This window comes from Macaca mulatta, chromosome 4 (assembly GCF_049350105.2).
Source record: "Macaca mulatta isolate MMU2019108-1 chromosome 4, T2T-MMU8v2.0, whole genome shotgun sequence".
Classification (NCBI taxonomy): domain Eukaryota; kingdom Metazoa; phylum Chordata; class Mammalia; order Primates; family Cercopithecidae; genus Macaca; species Macaca mulatta.
This window is the reverse complement of record NC_133409.1, coordinates 180184228-180197585: the sequence shown is the minus strand read 5'-3', so window position 1 is coordinate 180197585 and position 13358 is coordinate 180184228. Positions and strand designations below refer to the sequence as shown.

The 13358-nt window shown below is 48.7% G+C and overlaps 2 protein-coding genes and 1 long non-coding RNA gene across 21 annotated transcripts in view; 1 reads left to right on the top strand and 2 right to left on the bottom strand.

The window, feature by feature from the left end:
• Positions 1 to 269: 269 nt before the first annotated feature.
• Positions 270 to 2052, bottom strand: LOC144340588 (uncharacterized). 5 transcript variants are annotated; one of them, XM_078001017.1, is made up of 3 exons: positions 1282 to 2050; positions 1084 to 1217; positions 270 to 916 (listed from the first exon to the last, which is right to left on the bottom strand). In XM_078001017.1, exon 1 carries the CDS (start codon positions 2048 to 2050, stop codon positions 1511 to 1513), a length of 540 nt encoding a protein of 179 aa, XP_077857143.1. In that variant the 3' UTR covers positions 270 to 916; positions 1084 to 1217; positions 1282 to 1510. The 5 variants fall into 5 exon arrangements, with proteins under 5 accessions (XP_077857143.1, XP_077857144.1, XP_077857146.1 ...); XM_078001018.1 differs by having other exon boundaries at positions 1105 to 1217; XM_078001020.1 differs by having other exon boundaries at positions 1105 to 1185; positions 1689 to 2050.
• The window catches only part of RIPK1 (receptor interacting serine/threonine kinase 1), a 43591-nt gene continuing 32034 nt past the window's right edge, over positions 1802 to 13358 (top strand). For 2 of the 15 annotated variants that reach the window (XM_015135438.3, XM_078000995.1), the window contains exons 1-2: positions 1802 to 1906; positions 2167 to 2306. Coding sequence is in view for 5 of the 15 variants with exons in the window: in XM_078000989.1 (XP_077857115.1) it covers positions 2049 to 2306; positions 2641 to 2656 (274 nt within the window). In the remaining 10 variants the exon portion in view is untranslated. Of the gene's footprint in view, positions 2307 to 2506; positions 2657 to 3036; positions 7078 to 7235; positions 11283 to 11610; positions 12006 to 13358 lie in introns of those variants that run through there. The other 13 variants (XM_078000993.1, XM_078000992.1, XM_078000999.1 and 10 more) reach the window with 10 other exon arrangements.
• LOC144340591 (uncharacterized) lies at positions 2221 to 3806 on the bottom strand. The gene is made up of 4 exons (XR_013416861.1): positions 3671 to 3806; positions 3496 to 3571; positions 2614 to 2829; positions 2221 to 2389 (listed from the first exon to the last, which is right to left on the bottom strand). It is a non-coding gene; the product is annotated as an uncharacterized LOC144340591 (long non-coding RNA).

Sequence of the window (13358 nt, the reverse complement as noted above, 5' to 3'; positions counted from 1 at the left end):
TATGGTTCATTTGCATGAAATCCCCAAACTAGGAAAATCCACAGAGACAGAAAATAAATCTATGGTTCCCAGGGGTTGTGGGGAGGAGGAAATGGAGAATAATTGCTAATGGGTATCACAGTTGCTTTTAGGGTGATGAAAATCTTCTGGAGTTAGATAGTAGTAAGAGTTGGATAGCTTCATCAGTATACTAAGAACCACTGTATGCTTTAAAAGGATGAATATTATGGTATGTGCACTGTATTTTAATAAAGGTGTTATTTTATATATTTATTTATTTATTTTTGGGGTGTTTTTTAAAATTTTTTTATTTATTTTTATTTTTTTTGAGACGGAGTCTTGCCCTGTCTCGCCCAGGATGGAGTACAGTGGTGCAATCTCGGCTCACTACAACTTCTGCCTCTGGGTTCAAGTGATTCTCCTGCCTCAGCCTCCTGAGTAGCTGGGTCTACAGGCATGCGCCACCATGCCCGGCTAATTTTTGTATTTTTAGTAGAGACGAGGTTTCACCACGTTGGCCAGGCTGGTCTAGAACTCCTGACATCGTGATCTGCCCACCTTGGCCTCCCAGAATGCTGGGATTACAGGCGTGAACCACCTACCCAACCTTAATAAGGGTGTTAATTAAAAAAACAAGCTAGGCACCTAGGGTATAAAATTGAAGGAGGCTCTGATTCTCAGGGCCACGCAAATGCAGGGCTGGCACCTATGAGTGTGGCCCTCCTGAAATGTTGTGCCTTAGGCACCTGGCTCTCCCTAATTCAGGCCCTCAGGAGAAAGCCCTAATTCTGGTCAGTTCGCAACAGGAGGACACGGCTTCTGGGAGACACTCGGTGCTCCAGAGAGAGGCATTTGGTCCGTTCTCTTCCTCTGGACGTCACCGTGCCGACATGAAATGCTTCCAATTGCGTCCAGCCTAGGATGGAGCGGGGTGGGGGGGATATCTGGTGACATTACGAACTGCTGCATCAACTCCCCCGAGTCCCTGCCTCTGGACCCCCGAGAGAGGACACAAGGAGTGTCCGGAGCCCATGTGACTCAGTGTCTCTTCCCATCACTTCGCGGGAAAATGGGGCTGCTTACACCGCACCGCAGCCCAAGCACCTGTGGCTGGAGAGGGGCTCGGGCGCCAGGAGTGAGGAGCCTGGTTCTGGGCCCGGGACCGGTACTAGTTAGTGGTGGGACCTGGAACAAATGGTACTAGTTAGTGGTGGGACCTGGAACAAATGGTACTAGGTAGTGGTGGGACCTGGAACAAATGGTACTAGTTAGTGGTGGGACCTGGAACTAATGCTTTGCTTCTAAGTGAATCCCTCATATTCATGACAAGAGGCGTGGAACACAGACCCATGGGGCCTTCCCACTGGAACATGGAGCTTGGCTGTCACCCGACTTCGCTTCCTGAGGTAGAAAAGCCCAGGGTTCCAGGCTCTGTCTCCTTTCCCGCAGACCCCTTGTTTCTTGGCGCGGAGGCCCTGGGCCCCGCAGGCTCCCACCCACTTCTCTGGGCTCAGAACTTCTCTGGGTTCAGAACCCGATCCCGAAGCGGCCATGGTGCTGCCGGTGGCCGAGGCCGGGCGCGCGCCTTGGGAACCTGGCTGGCCTCAGGCTGGCGGGAGCATTCGCGGACCTCGCCCTGGGCCGGGAGGACTGGGGGACCCTGGCCTGCCCCTTCCCCTAGCCCTGACCTCGGCCACCACGCGCTGGTCCCGCCAGGCTCCGCCTGAAGGCAGAAAGCGGGGCGGGGGGGGGGGGGCGCCCGATCCTGCGGTATAAAAGCGGTGTCCGCAAAGGCCCTAGTGGGAGTCCGCGGCGAGCGCAGCAGCAGGGCCGGGTCCTGCGCCTCCGGGATCGGCGTCCAGGCTCGGAGCGCGGCACGGAAACGGCGGCGGCGCTGGACCAGGCGGTAGGTGCGGGCGTCCCCGCGCAGGGCGCTGCGGGTGGCGAGGCTGGGTGCGCGCCTCGGGAACCTGGCTGACCTCAGACCGGCGGGAACATTCGCGGACTTCGCCCTGGGCGGGGCGAACTGGGGGGACCCTGACCTTCCCATGTTCCTAGCCCTGCCCTCCGCCACCGCGCGAACGCGCGCGCCTCCCAGGATAGTCCCGGCAGGCGCAGCCCCAGTCAGGCGGCTTGTCAAGTATGGGAGGAGCCTAACAATCCCAGACAGTTTAAAAGGCGGTGCCCGCCAAGGCCCGAGCGGGAGTCCGCGGCGACAGCAGCAGCAGCAGCAGCAGCAGAGTCACGTCTTGGGCCCTGGGGATCGGCGTCCAGGCTCGGAGCGCGGCACGGAGACGAGGTGGCAGGTGAGGGCGTCCCCGCGCTGGGCCGGGGTCGGGAACGGGAATGGCGAGCTTCAGGTCCCCCGGCTGCCACCGAAAGATGAGACCTGAGGACAGGAGAGGTCGCTCATCCAAGAGCCCCGGGGAAGCGGTGGTGTCTCGGCGGGTCAGGAACGGTCTCTGGGGGGTCCCCTGCAGCGCGCAGCCGGTTTCCGCCTCCGCAGCTCCCCGCCAGCGCGGACGCCGCCCTCCCCCACGCCTCCTCGCTGCCCTTCTCTGGCCGAAGCTCTCCCCTGCAGCCCCTCCCCACCTGCCAGCCCTGTTTTCTCACTGCTCCTCTCTGCTCTGGGATCCGCAGGATGACGTCTGTCCCGGTACTTCTCTTTCAAAGTCACCAGTCTCCAGTTCCAAATCCGAGCACTCTTACCCATCCTAATTCTTTCAATAATTCAGCGAAACGGATGGGGCCCGTCCTTCCCCGGAGCATATTTCCAGGGACTGTGAATCCGCGAAGCCAGGCTCAGCCGTCGCCTGCAGGGCCTGCGGTCTGTGGGGACCGCCAGCAAGATGAGGAGTCACCTTCGGGACGAACGGTCGTGCTGGGGAGGGTTGCGCCGGCGGGGTCAAGGGAACCTCCTTTAGGGTGGGAATCAAGCCTCCAGGCCGCGGTGTTTGAGGGTGAGTAGAATTAATCCCGTGATGGACATGGGGCCTTGTAAGGGGGACCAGGAGTTTGTGAAGAGGTGACTTTGGGAGGGGTTCAGGATGGCCAGAGGTGGAGGCTGTGACCTGAGCGAGGCTGGATCAAGGGAGGGGGCAGGTGGAGAAGAAACCGTTTTAACAAGGTGGCTTTGAGCGGATCCTAAGGGTTCTGGGAGATTTAGGAGGAAGGCCAAGAGGATTAAGACACCGCTTTCTGAGGATGTTGTGTGGCTGTGGCATGGTGGTGGCTGAGGGAAGCGGGTTGTCTTCATTGTCCAAGGCTCTCCAGTGCTTTGCGTGGCGTTTTGGGGAGCACACATGAGGTGTCCCGACAGTGAGGAGTGGCTCTAAGGTGAGCAGAGGCTCGGGAGGGGGCCTGCGCATTAGGCCAGGCACAGGATCCGAAGTGGAAAGAAATGTGGGCGAAATGTGGGCGTAGAGGGCAGGCCTTGGGGATGGGTGTGGGGGACGAGGGGGATGGAAAGGGGTCAGGGAGGTCTCCCAGGCTCACCTGGAGGAGTGAGGGTCTCATTTCCAAGGGCACTGGGAACTGCAGCCTGGGGGTGGGGGTTCATTTGGTTTCAGACCTGTGGCGAAGAGACCCACCCCCTCACATTCACACTTTGGCTTCCACTAGCTTCAGAGGTAGTACTAGCTCTTTGTTCTCGCTGGTTTTCCTTCCTCACCTTGGGCTGTTTCTTGCCTTTTCCATTCTGGTGTTCTGCAAGGACCAGTTCCTTCGTCTCATGTACCATCTACACTCATGGCTTTTGCTGGGAGTAATGAGTAAAGCTCCCAAATAGATGTTTCTGAGTTAGAGCACTGAAAACAAAATGAAGCAAAAACAATGCATTTCCAATCTTCCAAGATCACATGATGTCCAGAGGACAGTGATGGGCAATGACTTTTTGTCTTCCCCATTAGAATGCAAGTTCCACAAATGGAACACGGAGATTTTTATTTATTTATCCTTTTTTTTTTTTGAGACGGAGTCTTGCTCTGTCACCCAGGCTGGAGTGCAGTGGTGCAATCTTGGCTCACAGCAACCTCCACCTTCTGGGTTCAAGCAATTCTCCCACCTCAGCCTCCTGAGTAGGTGGGTCTACAGGTGTGCGCCACCACGCCCAGCTAATTTTTGTATTTTTAGCTTCATCATGTTTGCCAGGCTGGTCCGTAACCCCTGAGCTCAGGCAATCCACCCGACTGAGCCTCCCGAAGTGCTAGGATTACAGGTGGGAGCCACTCCACACAGCCAGAACAGAGATTTTTTATGTTTAATTCACAACCGAGGCTTCACTGCCTAGAACAGATGCTCAGTAAATATTTATTGAAGGAATGAATTCCTTTTTGTATCTCTTGTATCTATCACCAGATACTCTTGTATCTAGTACCTATTTGGCATACAGTAGAAAGCTTTGTTGAGTGAATAGCTCTGCCTTTCGTCTTTTTTGGTATGTATACATCTTTTAAAAAATAATGAATAGACTTTTAGAGCTGTTTTAGTTTACAGCAAAACAAAGCAGAAAGAAAATATCCCCTCCCACAAACATCCTGGACTGTATAGCCTCCCCTACCATCAACATCCTGCATTAGTGTGGGGTATTTGTTACACCTGATGAACCAACATAGATACACGGTTATAAAAATGAACCAATATGGATAAAACATATACATTATCAGTCAAAGTCCAGAGCTTGTTAGGTTTTGCTCTTTGTGTATATTCAAGATACATTTGACAAATGTATAATGAGATGTACCCAACACTGTAATATCAGATTCCACTGCCCTAAAAATCCCTTGTGCTCCACCTACCTATCCCTCCTTCCCTGCAAATCCCTGGCAACCACTAATCTTTTTTACTATCTCCACAGTTTTTCCTTTTCCAGAATGTCACATAGTTGGAATCATACATTATGTAGTCTTCTCAGATTGGCTTCTTTCACTTAGATTTATACATTTAAGATTGCTCCAGAATTTTTTTTTTTGTGGCTTCAGAGCTCATTTCTTTTGAGCCTTAATATTCCATTGTATAGATGTGCCACAGCTTATCTGTCCACCTATTAAATGACATCTTAGATGCCCTGAAGTTTTGGCAATTATGAATAAAGCTGCTATAGACATTCTTGTACAGGTGTTTGGGCGTAAGCTTTCAACTCATTTGGGTAGATATCAAGGTGTGGAGTTGCTTCATCTTATGGTAAGAAGAGCTTGGTTAAGAAATTGCCAAAATGGGCCAGGCGCAGTGGCTCACGCCTGTAATCCCACCACTTTGGGAGGCTGAGGCAGGTGGATCACGAGGTCAGGAGATCGAGACCATCCTGGCCAACACGGTGAAATCCCGTCTCTACTAAAAATGCAAAAAAAAAATTTAGCCAGGCGTGGTGGCGGGCGCCTGTAGTCCCAGCTACTTGGGAGGCTGAGGCAGGAGAATGGCATGAACCCGAGAGGCGGAGCTTGCAGTGAGTCGAGATCGCGCCACTGCACTCCAGCCTGAGCTACTGGGCGAGACTCCGTCTCAAAAAAAAAAAAAAAACAAAAATTGCCAAAACGTCTTCCAAAGTGACTCTAACATTAGGCATTCCCACTAGGAATGTATGAGAGTTCCTTGTGCTCCAGATCCTCGTCAACATTTGGTGTTGTGTTTTGAATTTTAGCTATTCTAATAAATGTGTAATAGTATTTCAGTTTTTTATTGCAATTCTTTAATGACCTATGATGTTGAGCATCTTTTCATATGCATATACATATGCTGAGGTGTCTGTTCAGAGTTTTTGCCCACTTTTAATCAGGTTGCACATTTCCATATTGTTGCATTTTAAGAGGGTTTTTTGGGCATATTTTGGGTCACAGTCTTTTATCAGGTATGTCTTTTGCAAATATTTTCTCCCAGTCTGTGGCTCGTGTTGTGAATGTGGCTCGTTCGAACTCTTGACAAACATATCTTTGTACAGTATGTAATCCTGTTGTGCTTTTTTTTTTTTTTTCCTTTTGAGATGGAGTCTCGCTCTTGTCACCCAGGCTGGACTGCAGTGGCGCGATCTCGGCTCACTACGATCTCCACCTCCCAGGTTCAAGCGATTCTCCTGCCTCAGCCTCCCAAGTAGCTGGGATTGCTGGTGCCCGTCACCAAGCCCAACTGATTTTTGTATTTTTTAGTAGAGATGGGGTTTCACCATGTTGGCCAGGCTGGTCTCGAACTCCAACCTCAAGTGATCCGCCCGCCTCGGCTTCCCAAAGTGCTGGGATTACAGACGTGAGCCACCGCGCCCGGCCTGTTGTGCATATAATTTTATTACTTTTTTTTTTTAATATAACATGAATAGCATGAAGTTCCAATTTTGCTCGAGAGTTCACAATTACCACTTTAAAGGGCTGCAAAACAATCACATTTCCTCCTCGACAGCCCAACTTTACAGGTGAAGGGAGAGGAATGCTAACCGGCACAGCTCCAAATCCTCCGGATAGCGCCTCCGCTGTAAGTCACCCAGTGCTTCCCTCCAGGCCCATCTCCCTCTCGTGCGCGCGGAAGTTTCGGTTTCCTCTTTTACGTAGGCCGCCCCACTCGTAAAACAAAGTCCGCGATCCTCTAGCCCGCAAGAGAGCTCCGGGATTCAGATCCTGGGCGCGAGGTCCCGCGAGCGGCGGGGCGGCGCTGTCGCAGTCCTCCTCCCTGGCAAGGGCCGCGGCAGGGGGAGGAGGCAGCGCGAGCAGTCCACGCCCTCCTGCCGGGCGCGCTCGACGCGGACGGCGGACGGCGGACGGCTGACCAGCTCCCGGAGCGCGGCGAGCCCAGAGGACCCACAGCTGGGGCGCCAGAGCGCGGCCATCCGGGCGGGGCCGAGGGAGCGCGGCGGGACTCGGCTGCACGGCGCGGCCACGGAGAGAGGCGCAGTGAGCGGGCTGGCACCGCGCGGGAAACACTCCGGAGGCTGCCGCGCTCAGTCCCGGCACCCCCTGGTCGGGGTTCGCGCGCCGTCCCCCAGCACTGCCCGGCAAGGCTGCCGCAGCGTCGGAGTAATCCCCAACCTTCCGCCGCCGCTTCGTCCCTTACCCTGACCTCTAGACGTTTGCCGCGGAAACGAAAGTAACTCAGGTGCTTGCGCGGAGGCCGGGGCGGCCGCGGGCTTCCGGGAAGGAGAGGGACTCCGCCCGGCGTGCGCGCGGCGGGCGGGGCCCCGCCGGTACCGGAAGTCGGGTAGTGGGCGGGGCCGGGCGCTCCCGGGCGCTCCCGGAAGTCGGAGGTGCGCCTCTAGCCCAGCTTATCCGGAGTCAGCTGGGTGCTTCTGCGCCGGAGGTCTGGGCGCTGGACTGGTAGCGGGCGGAGACCTGCGTTTGGGCCGCGATTACGGCGTGAGGGTGGAATAGGCCGTCCCACACGCCGTTAATGTCGTTGTTGTTTTGGTGGAGACGGTGGGCCCTTACTGCCCTATCATTAAGAAAAAACAGTTTGGGCTCTTCCCACCAACCCTTTGAAAGGGCCTTTTACTGTTGCACTTGAGGCCACAGCAGGTTCCAAAAACAAAACCTTTTCTGCGTGATCTTAGACGACTGAGGGGACGAATGTGGTAACCCTAGCAGGCTGCTTTGGTGGTCACTGGCATGTGCTTTTGTGAAGTGCTGCAGACCCTCTTCAGGGTTGGGAAGAGGATAGGCTGCATCCTTCTTCCCTCAGCATTTGACAAAGCCTCAGAGGGACGCGGGGGTTGCAGGGGCAGGGGAAGGTCTGGGGTTGTTCTTTCTCTCTTGCTGACCATTTGACTCTCTCTTAATCAGAGCTTTCTTTATCTTGGGCAAAGAAGGAGGCTGCTCCAACGATTAATTCTTCCCTGATTTACACTTGAAGAAGCCAAGGCAGGAGGTGAACTTTGAAATGTGCAGTGACTTAGTACTCATCTGCGTTCTGTGACTGCTAGGAAGATGGATTGAGTCAAGAGGAAATTGTCATATTAGAAATGTGGAGTACTGGGCCGGGCACGGTGGCTCACTCCTGTAATCCGAGCACTTCGGGAGGCCGAGGTGGGAGTATCACCTGAGGTCAGGAGTTCGAGACCAGCCTGGCCAACATGACAAAACCCCGTCTCTACTAAAAATACAAAAATTAGCCGAATGTGGTGGCGGGTCCCTGTAATCCCAGCTACTTGGGAGGCTGAGGCAGGAGAATGGCTTGAATCCAGGAGGCGGTAGTTGCAGTGAGCAGAGATGGTGCCACTTACACTCTATCCTGGACGACAGAGGGAGACTCTGTCTCAAAAAAAATAATAATAAAATAATGTGGAGTACTGCAGCTCTTCACAAAAAGTGAAGAGAAGACTAGGCTTGTTTAAAACGAAATTTGGAGTGTATCATTATTACTGATAAAATGGCAAAAATGATAACTTTAATACTCATTTTCCCCTGTCTGCACTATACTGAGCCCCAGAGATATACTGTACTTTCTGGATTGTGAATATTAATGAGTATTAAGAAAAGTTCTTAAATAGCCTGTTTCAAACTGGGCAGCTTACATTTTGGTGCTTACTGATTTATAACCTGTTAACACCCATATGATCTGGGAATCTGAAGAAAATATTTAACTTCCCATGCTTTAGTTGGATATTACATTCTGGCAAAAATGGTTGACTGTATTAATCTGTAGAACATTGATTTTGAGCCATATGTTTCCTGTATTTTTATTTTTAGTTTTGAAGACAGTCTTGCTCTGTCGCCCAGGCTGGAGTGTAGTGGCACGATTGTGGCTCAATGTAACCTCTGCCTCTGGGGTTCAAGCAGTTCTCCTCCCTCAGCCTCCCAAGAAGCTGAGATTACAGGCGTACACTACCACACCTGGCTAATTTTTGTATTTCTAGTAGAGACAGGGTTTCACCAGGTTGGCCAGTCTGGTCTCAAGCTCTTGGCAGTCTGCCCGCCTCGGCCTCCCAAAGTCCGGATTACAGGCATGAACCCCTTCGCCCCGCCTTCTTGTATTTAAAAAATTTATTCTGCACTTTCTCCGTGTTTCTGACTGTGGCATATTCATTTAACATAGATGAGTAAGACTGTAAGAGTGGGTCTCTGCATCTGGATTTTTCCGAAGACAGATTATTTGCTATCTAGAGAAGTAGCATGTATTAGTGAGCCAACAGTGAAAGTTTGAATGAAGGGACAAAGATTTCATTCCAGGATCCTGCCACTTTAGGTGGATCATTTAGTTCCAAATCTTAGTTTCTTTATTTGCAAATTGAAATCATGATAAAATTTGCTTCAGGGGTCATGATGCTTGTTTAAACTCTGTTTCAATTCTTATCTCTTGCTGGTCCTTCCTTGCTGGTCCTTAAGTCTCTTCCTTGCTTGGAACTTTTGTTTATCCAGGGAAAGCATCAGGCTGCTGTAATCATGGAAGTTGGAGAAATCCTCTGGTCACTTGGATAACTGAGCAAAATCAGAATTCTGTTAGTGGGAAGAAAGAGGGCAATGGCAGGTGGCCAACTAGCATTTTCTGCCATTCTCTTGTTATGTGTGGTCATCACAGAAAAATGGGGAAAAGTTAATTAGAATATTATGATATGTGTACTCACCCTGCCTTAGAAGGTAATTTGTGAAATTCCTTCGGATTTCACATTAATTTCAATAGAAAAAAATTCACTGTCCTGAGTCCCTGAATTAATATTTATTTATGGAAAACATTTACAAATTGCATTCAAATGGACATAATTATTAGTTAAAATTCGTTGATATAACAGGCCAGCATGTCTTTCTTACTCTGTAACATGGCTTTGTAATAATATGGTTATGCAATATGTCTATATAAGCTGCCTAAATTCAGTGTTTTTGGATTTCCTTCATTCAACTACTCACAAAGCCTTCCTAAGATACACAGTGCTCATAAAGTTGAATCTTTCATGTGGAAAAAAGAGGGGTGGATGGCAAAAACGAAAGAAATCACTGAAAACCGTGCAAAAGATGCATAAGATTAACATCAGACTAAACTAGCAAACCGCAAGACTATAAGGAGAACTGACTTGGGTCGGGAGTTAAGCTCCCAAAATCCAGTGGACCCAACTAGAGGCCTTCCCAAGCTCCACCACACTCAGGAGCACCTGCAGGTCCTAGTTGGTCTTGACAAATTTGAGGAGATGTGGTGGAGACTGAAGGAGAGATACTAGATAGGACTCCTCATAAAGTAGAAACCTTTTACCCAAAAGGGCATTTTTCAGGGCATGTTGTAGTTCCTGCTTGTTTCTTTACTGTCTGTGAGCATTTTTAATATTATTAAACATTCTTACAGCATCGCTTTTGCAAACTGCTAGATATATTTCAGAGTGTTGATGCGCATAACTGATTCTCTTCTCTGTACATACTAAGTGTTTTACCTACTTTTGCTGTTCTATGTAATGCTACCAGGAACAGCTTTGCACATAATCTTTATCAGCATCTCTGATTTGATCCCTCAGAGTAAAGAAATACTGAGTCAAGGAATTATTCCTTTCAAAAAAAAATTTTAATTTTACATTTAATTCATGTCTACTGGGGAAAATTTGGAAAACATAGTAAAAGTGTAAAGAAGAAAGCAAAAATCACCCTACCATCAAGATACAATCCTTGTTAACATTTTGGTGTCTTTATGTCTTTTTTTTTCTGTACTTACATCTTTATTTACATATATATGTCTCTCACACAAATGTGAATATAATTTTTACAGATTTATTCGTCAAAAACAATTTTGAATGGCTATACAATATTCTGTTAGGAGTGTGCTGTAATTCATTTAACAATATTTTTTATTTTTGGACAATTAAATAGTTCTCTTTTTAAAATAGTTACTCATTTGATGATGGGCCGGCATACATTGGGTTCTGCTAGGCTCTGGAAACGGTGCACAAGACAAGTTTCCTGCCTTCTGTGAACTTCATGAGAAATAATTCTCAATTACAGTACTGTCTTACCTGTGCAAATGTCTAATGGGAAGACTTAGGATGGCTTCCTTGACAAAATGACAGTTCCCTGACACCTAACCAGGCAAGAAGTTGGAAGAATGTGGCCTAAGAGGGTGGGACAGATGACCTTTATGGAATGGGGAAGACCGCAGTTCTGCATGCTCCAGTGATCTGTAGTGAATGAAAAAGGAGGCCTAAAATCAATGTTATCTTTTAAGCCCTCTGTCTCCACCCTCTCCTACCTCATTCTCACTAGGATTGCTCAGTAGGGCCCTGCTGATAGAGTGATTCCCAGCTGAAAATGTTGGCATTCTCAAAGCCCAAAGAAATACCATCCGTGTGGATAAACACGTGGGTGGCTGGGCCAGCCAGAGACATAAAGCAGGTAACAAACGTGTTTTCACAAATATATACATATGTACATATATATGCATATACAAATAAATACACATATATGTGTATATATATAAATATAGCTGTATATCTATGTATACAAATATATATGCATATACACATACACAAATATATGTATATATACACGAATATATATTTTATATCGTATCGTATTTATATTTATACATATACAAATATATGTATATTTATATGTCTACGTATATAAATGTATACATTTTTTTTCTCATAATCCTTACCACTTCTGTGAGGCGGTCATTGTTTCATTTTGCAGATGAGGAAATTGAGGCACAAGTGCCCCAAGGTCACAGGTTGGTGAGTCACAGAGCTAGAATTCACGTTCATAGTGGAGGGCCGGTGCTCTTGGAGCTATGGCCCCTGGTCTCTTACCTCAAGCGCCTGCCTAACCCCACCCCTCAGTCTTCAGGCCTTCATCTAGGCAGCCCCTCACCTCCACCCACTGCCCATGTCCCACCGATGTACTTGTTTCCTGAGGGCACTTCCTCTTGTTTGGTAATGTCTTATGTCCTAGGAAAGAAGGCGCATAGATGCTGCTGTGTGAGCTTCCTCTGCTAGACAGAGCTGGCCCACAGCCTTTAGATGAGGCGTCGAATGCTGGTTACCTGAGTCACCTGGAGCCGCCCACTGCACAACACCATGGGCAGCCAAGGGGTTTCCAGAATCCCCTCTCCCCAAGGTATTTATTTTTTTCATTTTTAACTCCCCGCCCTCCAACATTTTATCATGAAAAACACCAAAGTCCGAAGGTTACGTCCACCACGAGTATCATCTTAACACCGCTTGCTTCATCATGTAATTCTCCATCTCCCTTCCCGTCATCTGTCCATCATTCTATCTGACTTTTTGATGTATTTCCAAGTACACATCTCTAAATACTTCAGCATGCATACCACTAGCTAGAGTTCAACATGTTCACAGGTTTGTATTTTGATGTAAAATTTACCTTCAGTTGTTAGGAGTACATCTGCTGAGTATGGGCAGATGCATATGCCTGCAACCCTAGCCCCCACTGATATCTTAGAACATTATCATCACCCCAGAAAGTTCCCTCATGCCCCTGCCCGCCCAGCCTCACCATGCTCACAGGTGGCCAGTGTTCTTTTTCTGGCACAGATTGGTTTTGACTTCTGAACCATCATATAAATAGAATTACATAGTATGTATTCTTTCGTATACTTTCACTCATCACGTTTTTGCATTTCGTTCATGCTGTTTTCATTCATGTGTATCAGCAGTCATTTTTATTGCTGAGTAGTATCCCATTGTGTTCATATACCACACTGTGTTCACTCATTCTCTTATTGATGGACAGCTGTTTCCAGTTTGGAGCTATCATGAATAAAGTTGCTATGCACATTTTACAAGTGTTTTCCGACATACGTTTTCATTTCTCTTGGGATTGGAATTGCTGGGTCATAGTGCAGGTGTTCGTGGTTTCATAAACAAAATCTATGCCTATGAAATTTCTATGAGTATTTTATGCCCCAGAAAGGTTATTTTTCATGGTCTGTATTTGGATGTACATATTTATTATTTTATTTTAGTTTTTTTGAGACAGAGTCTCATTTTGTTGCCCAGGCTGGAGTGCGGTGGCATACGATCTCAGCTCACTGCGACCTCTGTCTCCCAAGTTTAAGCAATTCTCCTGCCTCAGCCCCCCGAGTAGCTGGGATTAGAGGCGCGTGCCACCACACCTGGCTAATTTTTGTATTTTTAGTAGAGACGGGGTTTCACCATCTTGGCCAGGCTGGTCTTGAACTCCTGACCTCGTGATCTGCCTTCCTCAGCCTCCCAAAGTGCTGGGATTATAGGCGTGAGCCACCGCGCCCAGCTGGGATTTGGGTATTTCTGGAATACAAAACATTCATAGCCCTCCTCCTACTCTCAAATCAAAACACAGACATGCACATTCACATGCACACACCAGTGTGTCCGTGTCCTGTTGGTTTGCATAGGGTTTCTGTTTTGCCATGAAGCTCTTTGCCAGCCCTTTTCCCAAAGTGTTTGTACCATTTTATACTCCCACCAT